General features: G+C 43.1%; 1 protein-coding gene across 9 annotated transcripts in view; it reads right to left on the minus strand.

Moving 5' to 3' along the window:
• PTGR2 (prostaglandin reductase 2) overlaps nucleotides 1-10321 on the minus strand; it is a 34886-nt gene extending 24565 nt beyond the window's left edge. For 2 of the 9 annotated variants that reach the window (XM_050798860.1, XM_050798851.1), the window contains exons 1-3: nucleotides 10204-10321; nucleotides 2837-2920; nucleotides 1078-1196 (exon numbers count right to left, since the gene is read on the minus strand). In XM_050798860.1, coding sequence (XP_050654817.1) covers nucleotides 1078-1196; nucleotides 2837-2873 — 156 coding nt within the window. In that variant the 5' untranslated portion in view covers nucleotides 2874-2920; nucleotides 10204-10321. The other 7 variants (XM_050798854.1, XM_050798855.1, XM_050798856.1 and 4 more) reach the window with 7 other exon arrangements.
• Between the last annotated feature and the right edge of the window lie 2425 nt (nucleotides 10322-12746).

Below are 12746 nucleotides of genomic sequence, written 5' to 3' on the forward strand. Positions count from 1 at the left end.
ACAGGGTTTTGCTCCATCACCCGAACAGAAGGGCAGTGGCGCAATCATGGCTCAATGTAGCCTCAATCTCCCAGGCTCAAGCGATCCGCCCACATCAGCCTCTCAAGTAGCTAGGACTACAGGCACAGGCCACCATACCTGTATAAATTTTTAATTTTTTGTAGATATGGGGTCTCACTCTCTTGTCCAGGCTGGTCTTGAACTCCTGGGCTCAAGCAATCCTGCCCTGGCCTCCCAAAGTGCTAGGATTACAGGCAAGAGCCACCATGCCCAGCCGAGACTCTTAATAGCAAGGGGTAAACTGACATATAGAGCTGTGCTTTTCATGGCCATAGGAAAAAGTTAGAAGTAAAGAAGAGACTGTATGACCTCTGGGAAAAGTAAAGCAAGACACCAGCTCATAGAGCCAAAGTCCCTGTGCCTAATGGCTTCTTATCTGCAGTCTTCGGCAATATATGCGTTTTCAATAAATCTTCTTTATCTAGAAGTAGCATAAGTGAGTCTGTTCCTTTCAAAAAGAGATCAAATACAGGGCTGAGCACAGTGGCTCATGCCTGTAATCCCAGCACTTCAAGGAAGCCAAGGTTAGAGGATTGCCTGAGCCCAGCAAAACTGAGACCAGCCTGGGCAACATAGCTAAACCTCATCTCTTAAAAACAAGAAAAAGTAAAGAAAAGGAGGTCAACTAGAAATAAATAAAGATCTCATACATAGCCTCTCTTATAAAGTGGATCTGAAAGAATGTGCAATCTCATTTTACCATCTTCAAGCTTTATTTACTGAATTTGCAATCCTATTTTACTATCTTCAAGCTTTATTTACTCCTAGGAAGTAATCTGAACATTTGAAAGCACCTGAATCATATACATGTGCTACTATTATCTGTCCCCTCTACAACATTCCTTATTACACTAGTGAATAAAAACGAAGGCAATCTATAATTAAAAAGTATCAATATATAACTGCTCAAATATTTACCAATCTATAAGGGACTGCACAGTAAAATTCAGATACAACAACACAAAAAATAATAAAATAAAGTTATTTTTCACCAAGTTACAACATCCTGATTCTTACCATGTAAGGATCCACAGAAAGATAAAGAGTTCTAACTTGCACTTGTCCTTCATTAATATTATCTGGTAAACAGACTTCTTCCATTCGGAAATTCTCTGCCACTGGATTACCATTTTTTCCTAAAATATTAGGCAAAAATATAAACTTAAAAAAAGTTACTTTACTATTTATTATTATTATTATTATTTGAGACAGAGTCTTGCTCTATCGCCCAGGCTAGAATGCAGTGGCACGAGCTCAGCTTACTGCAACTTCTACCTCCTGGGTTCAAGTGATTCTCCTGACTCAGCCTCCCGAGTAGCTGGGATTACAGGCGCGCACCACCATGCCTGGCTACTGTTTTGTATTTTTGGTAAAGATGGGGTTTCACCATGCTGACCAGGCTGGTCTCGAATTCCTGACCTCTTGATCTGCCCACCTTGGCCTCCCAAAGTGGTGGGATATACTTATTAAAGGGTCACTCTAGGATTCAGAGCACTTCCTTTTAAAACAGGCACAAGGGGCCAGGCGCGGTGGCTCACACCTGTAATCCCAGCACAGGTGGATCACGAGGTCAGGAGTTTGAGACCAGCCTGGTTAACATGGTGAAACCCTGACTCTACCAAAAGTACAAAATTATCCAGGCATGGTGGTGCACACCTGTAGTACCAGCTACTTGGGAGGCTGAGGCAGAGGAATTGCTTGAACCCGGGAGGTGGAAGTTGCAGTGAGCCGAAATCGTGCCACTGCATTCCAGCCTGGATGACAGAGCGAGACTCTGTCTCAAAAAAAAAAAAAAAAAAAAACAGGCACAAGTAAATCTATATTGTTTTGTAATTCTTCTGTAACTATAGAAATGCCTCAGTACGTATTTCTTTTTTTTTTTAGAGACAGGGTCTTACTCTGTCACCCAGGATGGAGTGCGACTAAACTTTCCTTCCTCATTTTAAGAAGCAAATAGAAACTTAAAGGAATACAAAAGTAACAATAATAAAGTCTGAAAAATTAGGAAATTAAAAAATTAAAAAATTTGAGGCATGAGAAAAATTTGTAAGAAAAGATCATCATTATAGAAACTTAAACGAATATAAAAGCAATAATAATAAAGTCTGAAAAAATAGGAAGTAGGAAATTAGAAAATTTGAGGTATGAGAAAAATTTGCAAGAAGGAAAGGTTACCAGTAGAAGGTACTCATCTTCAGATATGTTTAATGCATATTTACTCTTCATAGAATTATTACATTTATAAGGTGGGAATAGTACATAAAGATCTTAATCTAACTGCTCATTTTACTAAAATTGAGTTCAGAAAAGTTAAGTGACTTCCCCAAGTGGGCAGCAGTGATCCAAATCTCTCAGGTTCTTTCCATACCTGTATTTATGATGCAGTTTACATGTCAGCACTGATATAAGTTAGTACATTTCACATAAAAAAGAAAAGCAAATTTTAAGACCAATAATAGCATACTCTAAAGAAACAAAAGCCACGTATATTTGTAATGTAACCTTTGTGATGTTACGATTCCAAAATAACTTTATTTCATCAACAAATGCCTGGATAAGTTACCACTTGAAAAACCAGTACACTGTTTAAAAATGGCCTTGATAAGCTAACACTTGAAAACTACCACATCATTTAAAGAGTTTCTTCTAATATTTCTACTAGTGTTAATATCTTACTACCTTAATTTACCACATGAACATCACATTAGTTTTTATTCCTCCATTTGCATTAGTAATTATCAAAGATCACAGCTGTTCATTCATCACAAATACATACCAGGTCGAGAATTCAGTACCACTCTTTGAACAATCATTGCTCTGGTTGGGCAGTGGTTTCACAAGATTTCTGTATAAAATACTCCTATAAATAGAAAAAATTTTAAATCACAAATAAGATTTGAAGTATTCAACAATTTAAAAATAAAAAAGAAGTCCATTTGTGTTTCCCAATGAAGGGGAGAAAAATCACATTTAGGATCCAAAAAGATAAACTCTCCTGTCAGTTTGCCTCCTAAAGCAAATATATGAAGAAAGACTAAATCTAGTTAGAATTTTTAACTAATAGGAACAAGTTCACTGAAGATTAAGTGGGGCAAAATGTTTGTTTGTTTATTTATTTATTTATTTTGAAGACAGAATCTCGCTCTGTTGCCCAGGCTGGAGTGCAGTGGTGTGATCTCTGCTCACTGCAAGCTCTGCCTCCCAGGTTCACGCCATTCTCCTGCCTCAGCCTCCTGAGTAGCTGGGACTGCAGGCGCCCGCCACCATGCCCGGCTAATTTTTTTGTATTTTTAGTAGAGAGGGGATTTCACCGTGTTAGCCAGGATGGTCTCGATCTCCTGACCTCGCGATCTGCCTGCCTGGGATTACAGGTATGAGCCACTGCACCCGGCCCAAGTGGGGCAAAATGTTTTTGGTATCAGATAATTCTCATCTTCAAGCACACCATCATGAATAAGCCTCCTATGACTCGATTAAAAGAAAACACCACAAGGCTGGTCCAAAGGTAGTGAGTTACCTCAACTGATTATTCAGTCAGTAACAGGTCAGACCCCTTTGTTCTACTCTTTCCTCCTTCTCAGTACTGCACTTGACTTGTTTTTAAATAAAGACAAGAAAAAAACAAAACAAACAACATGATATATTCCTCCAGAGCTAGCAGTTAATCTAGTGGCAAAATAAAAACACTTACTATGGCTGGGCACGGTGGCTCACGCCTATAATCCCAGCAATTTGGGAGGCCAAGGCGGGTGGATCACGAGGTCAGGAGTTCGAGACCATCCTGCCTAACACGGTGAAACCCTGTCTCTACTAAAATTACAAAAAAATTAGCCGGGCGTGGTGGCAGGCGCCTGTAGTCCTAGCTACTCCAGAGGCTGAGGCAGGAAAATGGCGTGAACCCGGGAGGCGGAGCTTGCAGTGAGCTGAGATCCCGCCACTGCACTCCAGTCTGGGCAACAGAGCGAGACTCCATCTCAAAAAAACAAAAAACAAAAAACAAAAAACACTAACTGCTTAATTGATATGTAATCAAATTTTTTTTTTTTTTTTTTTTTTGGAGTCGGGGATGGAGTCTCACTCTGTCACCCAGGCTGGAGTGCCGTGGCGCAATCTCAGGATCTCAGCTCACCACAACCTCTGCTTCGTCAGTTCAAGCGATTCTCCTGCCTCAGCCTCCCAAGTAGCTGGGATTACAGGTGTACACCACGATGCCTTGCTAATTTTTTTTTTTGTATTTTTAGTAGAGACAGGGTTTCACCATGTTGGCTAGGCTGGTCTTGAACTCCTGACCTCAAGTGAACTGCCCGCCTCAGCCTCACAAAGTGCTGGGATTACAGGCGTGAGCCACCAAGCCCAGCCACGTAACCAAATTTCCAAAGGCTCTTCTATTTGTTTATCAAAATAGAAATTCCTTTGCCTTCTTATCAGTGGTGAATTAAAAAAAAAAAAAAAAAAAAACGGAAATTCCTTTATAGTTTAGCTAACAATAAAAGTAACATATCAAAGGAATTTAAAAATCCTTACCTTAGAGGAAATTCCATATCACAATATGGCCAATAAGTAAAGGATCAGTTTATTCTGTTTTGTTTTATTTTATTTTATTTTATTATTATTTTTTTTTGAGACGGAGTCTTGCTCTGTCGCCCAGGCTGGGGTGCAGTGGCCGGATCTCAGCTCACTGCAAGCTCCACCTCCCGGGTTTACGCCATTCTCCTGCCTCAGCCTCCTGAGTAGCTGGGACTACAGGCGCCCGCCACCTCGCCCGGCTAGTTTTTTGTATTTTTTAGTAGAGATGGGGTTTCACCGTGTTAGCCAGGATGGTCTCGATCTCCTGACCTCGTGATCCACCCGTCTCGGCCTCCCAAAGTGCTGGGATTACAGGCTTGAGCCACCGCGCCCGGCCTTTGTTTTATTTTTTGAGATGAGGTCTTGCTATGTTGCTCAGGCCGGTCTTGAATTCCTGGGCTCAAGTGATCCTCCCATCTCAGCCTCCCAAAGTGCTGGGATTACAGGCGTGAGCCACTACATCTGGCCAGTTTATTCTGGATTTACAATTTGAGCTAATGAAGGAAGCAAAAGAAGTTCCAGTACTAGCACTATCTGACTTGTTGAAAATCACTTTGCTTACTTTATCCACCAGTGAAAATTAGAAAATCAAGCCCTTAGTGTTACTATGTGCCAAGCACTGTTGTGAGTGCTTTGTACAGCTTGACTACTGGGATACATGCCGAGAAATGTGACATTAGGTGATTTAATCATTGTGTGAACATCAAAGTGTACTTACACAAACCTACATGCTACAGATGACAGTAGACACCTAGGCTACATGGTTTAGCCTATAACTTCCAGGGTACAAACCTATATGGCATATTGCTGTACTGAACGCTGCAGACAACTGGAACACAATGGTATTTGTGTATCTAAACATAGAAAAAGTACAGTAAAAATATGGGGTAAAAGATTTAAAAATGGGCTGGGCGCGGTGGCTCACCCTTGTAATCCCAGCACTTTGGGAGGCCAAGGTAGGCAGTTCACCTGAGGTCAGGAGTTCCAGACCAGCCTAGCTAACATGATGAAACCCTGTGTCTACCAAAAATAAAAAAAAAATTAGCCGGTGGGTAGGTGGCACACGCCTGTAGTCCCAGCTACTTGGGAGGCTGAGGCAGGAGAATCGCTTATGCCCTGGAGGCAGAGATTGCAGTGAGCCAAGATCGCGCCACTGCACTCCAGCCTGGGTGACAGAGTGGGACTCCGTCCCCAAAAAACCAACAACAAAAAATTTTTTTAATGGTATACTTATATAGGGCACCTTACCATGAATGGAGCCTACCAGATTAGAAGTTCCTCTGGATGAGTCAGTGAGTGAGTGGTAAGGGAATGTGAAAGCCTAGGACATTACTGTAGGCTACTTAGACTTTATTAACACTATACACTCAGACTACACTAAATTTCTTTTCTTTTTTTTTCGAAACGGAGTCTTACTCTGTTGCACAGGCTGGAGTGCAGTGACGCAATCTCAGTTCACTGCAACCTCCGCCTCCCAGGTTCAAGCGATTCTCCTGCCTCAGCCTCCCGAGTAGCTGGGATTACAGGCACATGCCACCATTCCTGGCTAATTTTTGTATTTTTAGTAGAGACGGGGTTTCACCATGTTGGTCAGGCTGGTCTCGAACTCCTGACCTCATGATCCACCCGTCTCGGCCTCTCAAAGTGCTGGAACCATAGGCATAAGCCACTGCACCTGGCCCCACTAAATTTCTTAAAAAATAAAGTGATACTCCAGGCGTGGTGGCTCATGACTGTAATCCCAGCACTTTGGGAGGCTGAGGCAGGTGGATCATTTGAGGTCAGGAGTTCACAACCAGCCTGGCCAACATGGTGAAACCCTGTCTCTACTAAACATACAAAAATCAGTTGGGCATGGTGGTGCACTTCTGTAATCCCAGCTACTCGAGAGGCTGAGGCAGGAGAATTGCTTGAACTCAGGAGGCGCAGGTTGTGGTGAGCCGAGATTGCGCCACTGCACTCCAGTCTGGGTGACAGAGTGAGACCCTGTATGTATAAATAAATAAATAAATAAATAAATAAAGTAATTGCACTATAATGTTCTGATGACTATGACATCACCAGGCAAGAGGAATTTTTCAGTTGCATTATGTTATGGGAGGCTCATTGTCTGTCATTGTTTGAACCATCATCATGTGGCAAATGATTGTATAATCTCACTGGTTGTGACAGAACAGCTAGTTGCCCTCAGTGACTATCCTCTCCTACTGGACACTATGTTGCCCAGCTAAAAGATTACATTTTCCAACTCCCCCTTGAAGCAAAACCCAGCCATCACAGATTTAAACATAAACACTATGTCATTATTACACCTAATAGAATAGTACAAGTAATTCCTTATCATCATCTAATGCCTAGTGCATATTCAAATCTCCTGATGTTTCAAGGATGTCTTTTTACATTTGGTTCATTAAAATCAGAATTCAAGGCCCACATACTACAGTTTGAGTCTCCCTTCCCTATTTCATGCCCTTGATTTGTTTCATTACTTTGTCTGTAGAATGTTCTTTGACTGCTTCCTCATGGTGTCATTTACCATCACAAGGTAAATGACTAGCTTTTAAAGAAAGAAGGAAATGTCTCTTCTATCTCCTTCCCTTATCTATGACTGCTAGTTACATCCAGAGGCTTGATTACTTCAGGTTCAATTTTTTAGGCAAGAATCTTTAAGGGTGGTGCCACATCCATTCATCACACCAAGAGGTCCATAATGCCATGTAGGGCTACACGTGTTTTAAAAAGAAAACTTTCTACAGAATCACCATATGTGTCAATTATATAAGGATTAAAAAGCCAAAGTTTTCCAAATTAAGTGGGTCTAAGAGTCCTTAAGTAGTAATAGAACCATAATGGCTAAATTTTCAAAGTAGTCTTTCCAAATGAAATGTCATATTTGCCCTCTTATCTAATTACTGTCAATGGTATGATTTCTTTAAAATATTAATATGTATATTATAGATTTGTCCAAACACTGCTTATCAGCATGAAAAATATACTATTAAAGTTCTCCCACTCTGTATTAAATTAGAAACTTTTCAAGTGTCAAATACTACAATTAATACAGGATAATTGTATGATATCCCTCCACAGTACCAAAAAACACACATTTACAATATAGATAACTTGGCTGTGCACGGTGGCTCACACCTGGAATCCTAGCACTTTGGGAGGCTGAGGCAGGTGGATCACTTGAGGTCAGGAGTTTGAGACCAGCCTGGCCAACATGGTGAAACTCCGCCCTACTAAAAATACAAAAATTAACCGGGCGTGGTGGTGGGCGCCTGTAATCCCAGCTACTCAGGAGGCTGAGGCAGGAGAATAGCTTGAACCTGGGAGGTGGAGGTTGCAGTGAGCCAAAACTGAGCCATTACACTCAAGCCTGGGGGACAAGAGCGAAACTTCGTCTCAAAAAAATAAATAAATAATAAAAATAAAACATGGATAACTGGATTTAGTCATAAAATTAACAGCTAAAATAAGACACACCAAGTTCCAAGATCTGAAAGAAGGGTAGATTGCTAAATTCATCCCAAGTAGGGGAAAAAAACTCAGCAAATCCTATTTGCCTGGGATGCTATTCCTACTTGGTGCTAATATTCCAAAATAATAACAGATGAATTTGCTCTGATGTGATGATAAAGAGTGTGTTGAGTGTTTACCTTGCAGCCTGGAAAAGAGAAAGATCATTTAAACTAGGAAGAACAGCGTACTTGTCCTGGTTCTAACCAGGTAGGAACTTGGAAAAAGTCCCTTCTGTCAACCTGTTTCCTTAATATTCCTAAACGCCAGGAACTGAGCAAAGACTCATTCATTAGCCTGTTTAAACCACCTCCCCCACCCCCATCCCCAAAAAACTGTGAGGTTGGTAATATCATCCTCTCAATTTTATAGATGAGAAAAGGGGCCGGGTATGGTGGTTCAAGCCTGTAATCCCAGCACTTTGGTTGGCTGAGGTGGACGGACCACCTGAGGTCAGGAGTTGGAGACCAGCTTGGACAACATGGCCAAACCCCACCTCTACTAAAAATACAAAAATTAGCCCGGCGTGGTGGCAGGCACCTGTAATCTCAGCTACTCTGGAGGCTGAGGCTGGAGAATCACTTGAAACCGGGAGGTGGAAGTTGCAGTGAGCCGAGATCATGCCATTGCACTCCAGCCTGAGTGATGAGAGCAAAACTCCGTCTCAAAAAAAAAAAAAAAAAGAGAAAAGAGAAAAAAAAAAGGCCCAGAAAGATTGAATAATTCGCCCAAGGTCGCAAAACTTGTAATAACGCTAGAACCCATACTCCAACGCGGCACCTACTATTTCAATCACATTAGCTTCTTAATACCTTTTAATACCCTTATTTCGTGCAATTTTTCTGCCACTAGCAACTCTGTTGACCACACCTTGTTATAAAACATGTCTTTCCGGGCCCAACGCTGTGGCTCACACCTGTAATTCCAGCACTTTGGGAGGCTGAGGTGGGAGGATCACTTGAGGCCAGGAATTTGAGACCAGTCTGGCCACCATGGCAAAACCCCACTCTACTAAAATACAAAAATTAGTTAGGCGTGGTGGTGGGCGCCTGTAGTCCCAGCTACACCGTAGGCTGAGGCTGGAGATTGAGGTTGCAGTGAGCCGAGATCCAACCACTGCACTCCAGCCTGGAAAAGAGTGAGACTTTGTATCAAAAAACAAACAAATCACATGTCTTTCTGGATCTCTCTGCCAGTCTTCTCCTCCCCTTCCGGTTTTCTGGTCTCCTCCTTCCCCTCCCGAAGTCTTGCATGTGGAAATTCCTATCTGGCTCTTCCCTTTCTCAGTGACCTCACTGACCTCTATGGCTCCTGCTACCAACCACTTTATATGGAAATTGATAATAATTTGCGTCTCTGGCCCAGAATTTCAAACTAACTGCCCAGATCGTCAGCGCTAAGAGGATAAGGACTCGTCTGCTTTCTTCAATGATGTGACTCCAGGCCGGGCGCGGTGGCTCACGCCTGTAATCCCAGCACTTTGGGAGGCCGAGGCGGGCACATCACGAGGTCAGGAGATCAAGACCATCCTGGCTAACACGGTGAAACCTCGTCTCTACCAAAAACAACAAAAAATTATCCAGGCGTGGTGGCACGCACCTGTAATCCCAGCTACTCGGGAGGCTGAAGCAGGAGAATCGCTTGAATCCGGGAGACGGAGTCTGCAGTGACCCGAGATCAAGCCACTGCACTCCAACCTGGGCGACAGAGCGAGACTCCGTCACACACACACACACACAAAAATGTGAGTCCAATCCCCTAAGCCCGGCACATGGTAGGTGCTCAACTAATCTGTGTTAAATGAAAGTTCCAGAGGCACCTCAAACACAATTACGTCAAAACCTCAGGTTGCTTTCCCCCAAGAATTCAAAAAAACACCCCAAAACCTGCTTCAAAAAGAAGCTTCTGCTTCTCAGTGTTCTGGGCAATAACGCCAGTGTCCCCGGTAGATCCCGGAGGACGCCTGGAAGTCACCCTGGTTGAGTCTCCTCCCTCCCCGCTGAAGCCCGAAGCAGCTTCAGGAGCCACAGTCGCGGCGGCCGCTCGCGCGTCACTGACCGTAGTGGAGCCCGGGTAAACGAAATCTCGCGTGATTTGCCGGAAAGATGCTGTACTCCACGACCCCAGCTCGTCCCCAGGCCGCGGCCCTCCGACCGCAGTACGCAGGCGCGCGGCTAGGCCCGGCTCCGCGCCCCCTCCCCTCCCAGGGGCGGGGTTTGGAAGCTTAGGGAAGATTCCCGGGCGCCCCACGTTTCCGGGAGAAGCAGGGGAAATGCAGCACGTCAGGGGAGAGTAACTAGTCTGGATAAAGTTGCGTTAATAACTTAACCGAGATTGGTTCCCTGTGGCCGCCCCTACTGCCTTGACCCAAAAAGCAAATCTTGCAACCTTGACCGGCGAGTTCACATTTAGCAGTCCTTGAAGAAGCTGTATTAGTTTTGTGGATTTCTCCCTGAACCTCGATTGGGAAATCATAGTGAGAGAGGGACTGTCAAGCCTACTCCTTGTTGTATAGACGGGAAACTGAGTCTCGGAGAGCTGATGTGATTGGATTACCTACCTTTCAGCTGGTTAGGGGCAGTGCTGAAATAAAACGCCTGTCCCCGGACCCTGATCCTGGGCCCCTTTGCGCCTCTTTTATTTCACAAAGAATACCAAATTCCTCCAAGATTACCCAGGGTGGGCTGATTTCTCAATTTCATTCATTGTTAGTTGTCTCCTTTTGTGCTGGACTGGGTTGAGCAAAGTGTATACCTAGGACAGCTTCGGATCCTCAGGGACTTAAGACCCTAAGAAAGATCATGTGAATTAGGCAGGTATAAGAATTGCTTGTATTCACGTGAGAGCTAATAGCTCAGCACAAGTCACGCATGGAGTAGCTGAAAGATGACGAGGTTGGTGAGCAAGGGAATAGTGATCGAACAGGTTGGAGCTGCTGGTAGCTTTATGTCTGAATGTTTTTGCTTCTTTGGGAAAGCTTCAGGAAGGACTAGAAGAATTATACTACTTTGCAAACATTTTCAGACAGGAGCTAATCTCTTTTATCTGTCATGGACCGGTAGACAGATCTTCAATGCCTTTTGTAATGACTTAAACCAAATGATGAAAAATAAAATGCTCAAATAGACAAAAGGTAGTAGTATAAAATAAAGGTAATCTAGAACCTGATTTAAAAGAAACACTCATTCAAAATAGAAAAGAAACCCTGCAATATTAAATTAGTTTTGGGGCTGGGCGCGGTGGCTCACGCCTGTAATCTCAGACCTTTGGGAGGCACAGGCAGGTGGATTGCTTGAGTCAGGAGTTCGAGACCAGCCTGGGCAACGTGGTGAAACCGCGTTTCTTCAAAAAATAGAAAATAAAATGAAATTAGCCAGGTGTGGTGATGCTTGCTGGTAGTCTCTCAGCTGCTCGGTAGGCTGCAGCGAGCCTTGATCACACCACTGCACTCCAGCCTGGGTGACAGACTGATACCTTGTCTTAAAAATTTAAAATACATGTATATTAATTAGTTTTAGCTCTCTTGATTCTAGGGTCTGTGAACTCCTTGTAACAAGTGTGATTTTTCTCACCAAAATGAGTTCCCAAAAATTCAATAAATGAGTAGAGGATTTATATGTACATTTTAATCTTGTTTATCCCCTACTTCTAAATTTTCTCTAACACCAGGATTACTATCATTTATATAATGCTTAGTTTGAGTTGGATAATGCCTTATATGATTTTTTGCCTACACGATTTAATTTTCAAAACAGCCCTGTTACTATTATTACCATTTTACCAATGAGGAAACCAAAGTTAAACCAGTTAAGTACTAAGTCAGGTTAAGTAACTAATAAGTAAAGGAGCAAGTTATCCTCCCTCAGTCCAAGCACCTGACCCTTTGTTATATTTGCCATAAATCTGGAATTCCCTACTCCTCCCCCTTTGCAGAACTTTGTACTGCCCCCTTCTCATCATTCAAGGAATTCCTGAGAATCATTTTCTTTTTTTTTTTTAAGACGGAGTCTCTCTCTGTCGCCCAGGCTAGAGTGCAGTGTCACGATCTCTGCCTACTGCAACCTCCGCCTCCCAGGTTCAAGCAACTGAACCTACTGAGTAGCTGGAACTACAGGCGTGTGCCACCACACCCAGCTAATTTTTGTATTTTTAGTAGAAACGGGGTTTCATCATGTTGGCCAGGCTGGTCTCAAACTCCAGACCTCAGGTGATCCACCCACCTTGGCCTCCCAAAGTGCTGGGATTAAAGGCGTGAGCCACCACACCTGGCCCTGAGAATAATTTTCTAGACTTCACTAGAAGGAAGTGTCAATTATTCTCATCTCCGTCTTATCAAAAAAAATACATAGTATATATTGTTTCATTCAAGCATGATAAATATAGGCCAGGTACAGTGGTTCACACTCATAATTCCAGCACTTAGGGAAGCGAGACAGGAGGATCACTTGAGGCCATAAGTTTCAGACCAGCCTAGGAACATAGGAGACCCCAGAAAAAAAGTAGCCAGGTGTGGTGGCACACACCTGCAGTCCCAGCTACTCAGGAGGCTGAGGCAGGAGAATCACTTAAACCCAGGAATTCCAAGTTGTAGCTAGCCATGA

The sequence above is a fragment of the Macaca thibetana genome, chromosome 7, assembly GCF_024542745.1.
Source record: "Macaca thibetana thibetana isolate TM-01 chromosome 7, ASM2454274v1, whole genome shotgun sequence".
Classification (NCBI taxonomy): domain Eukaryota; kingdom Metazoa; phylum Chordata; class Mammalia; order Primates; family Cercopithecidae; genus Macaca; species Macaca thibetana.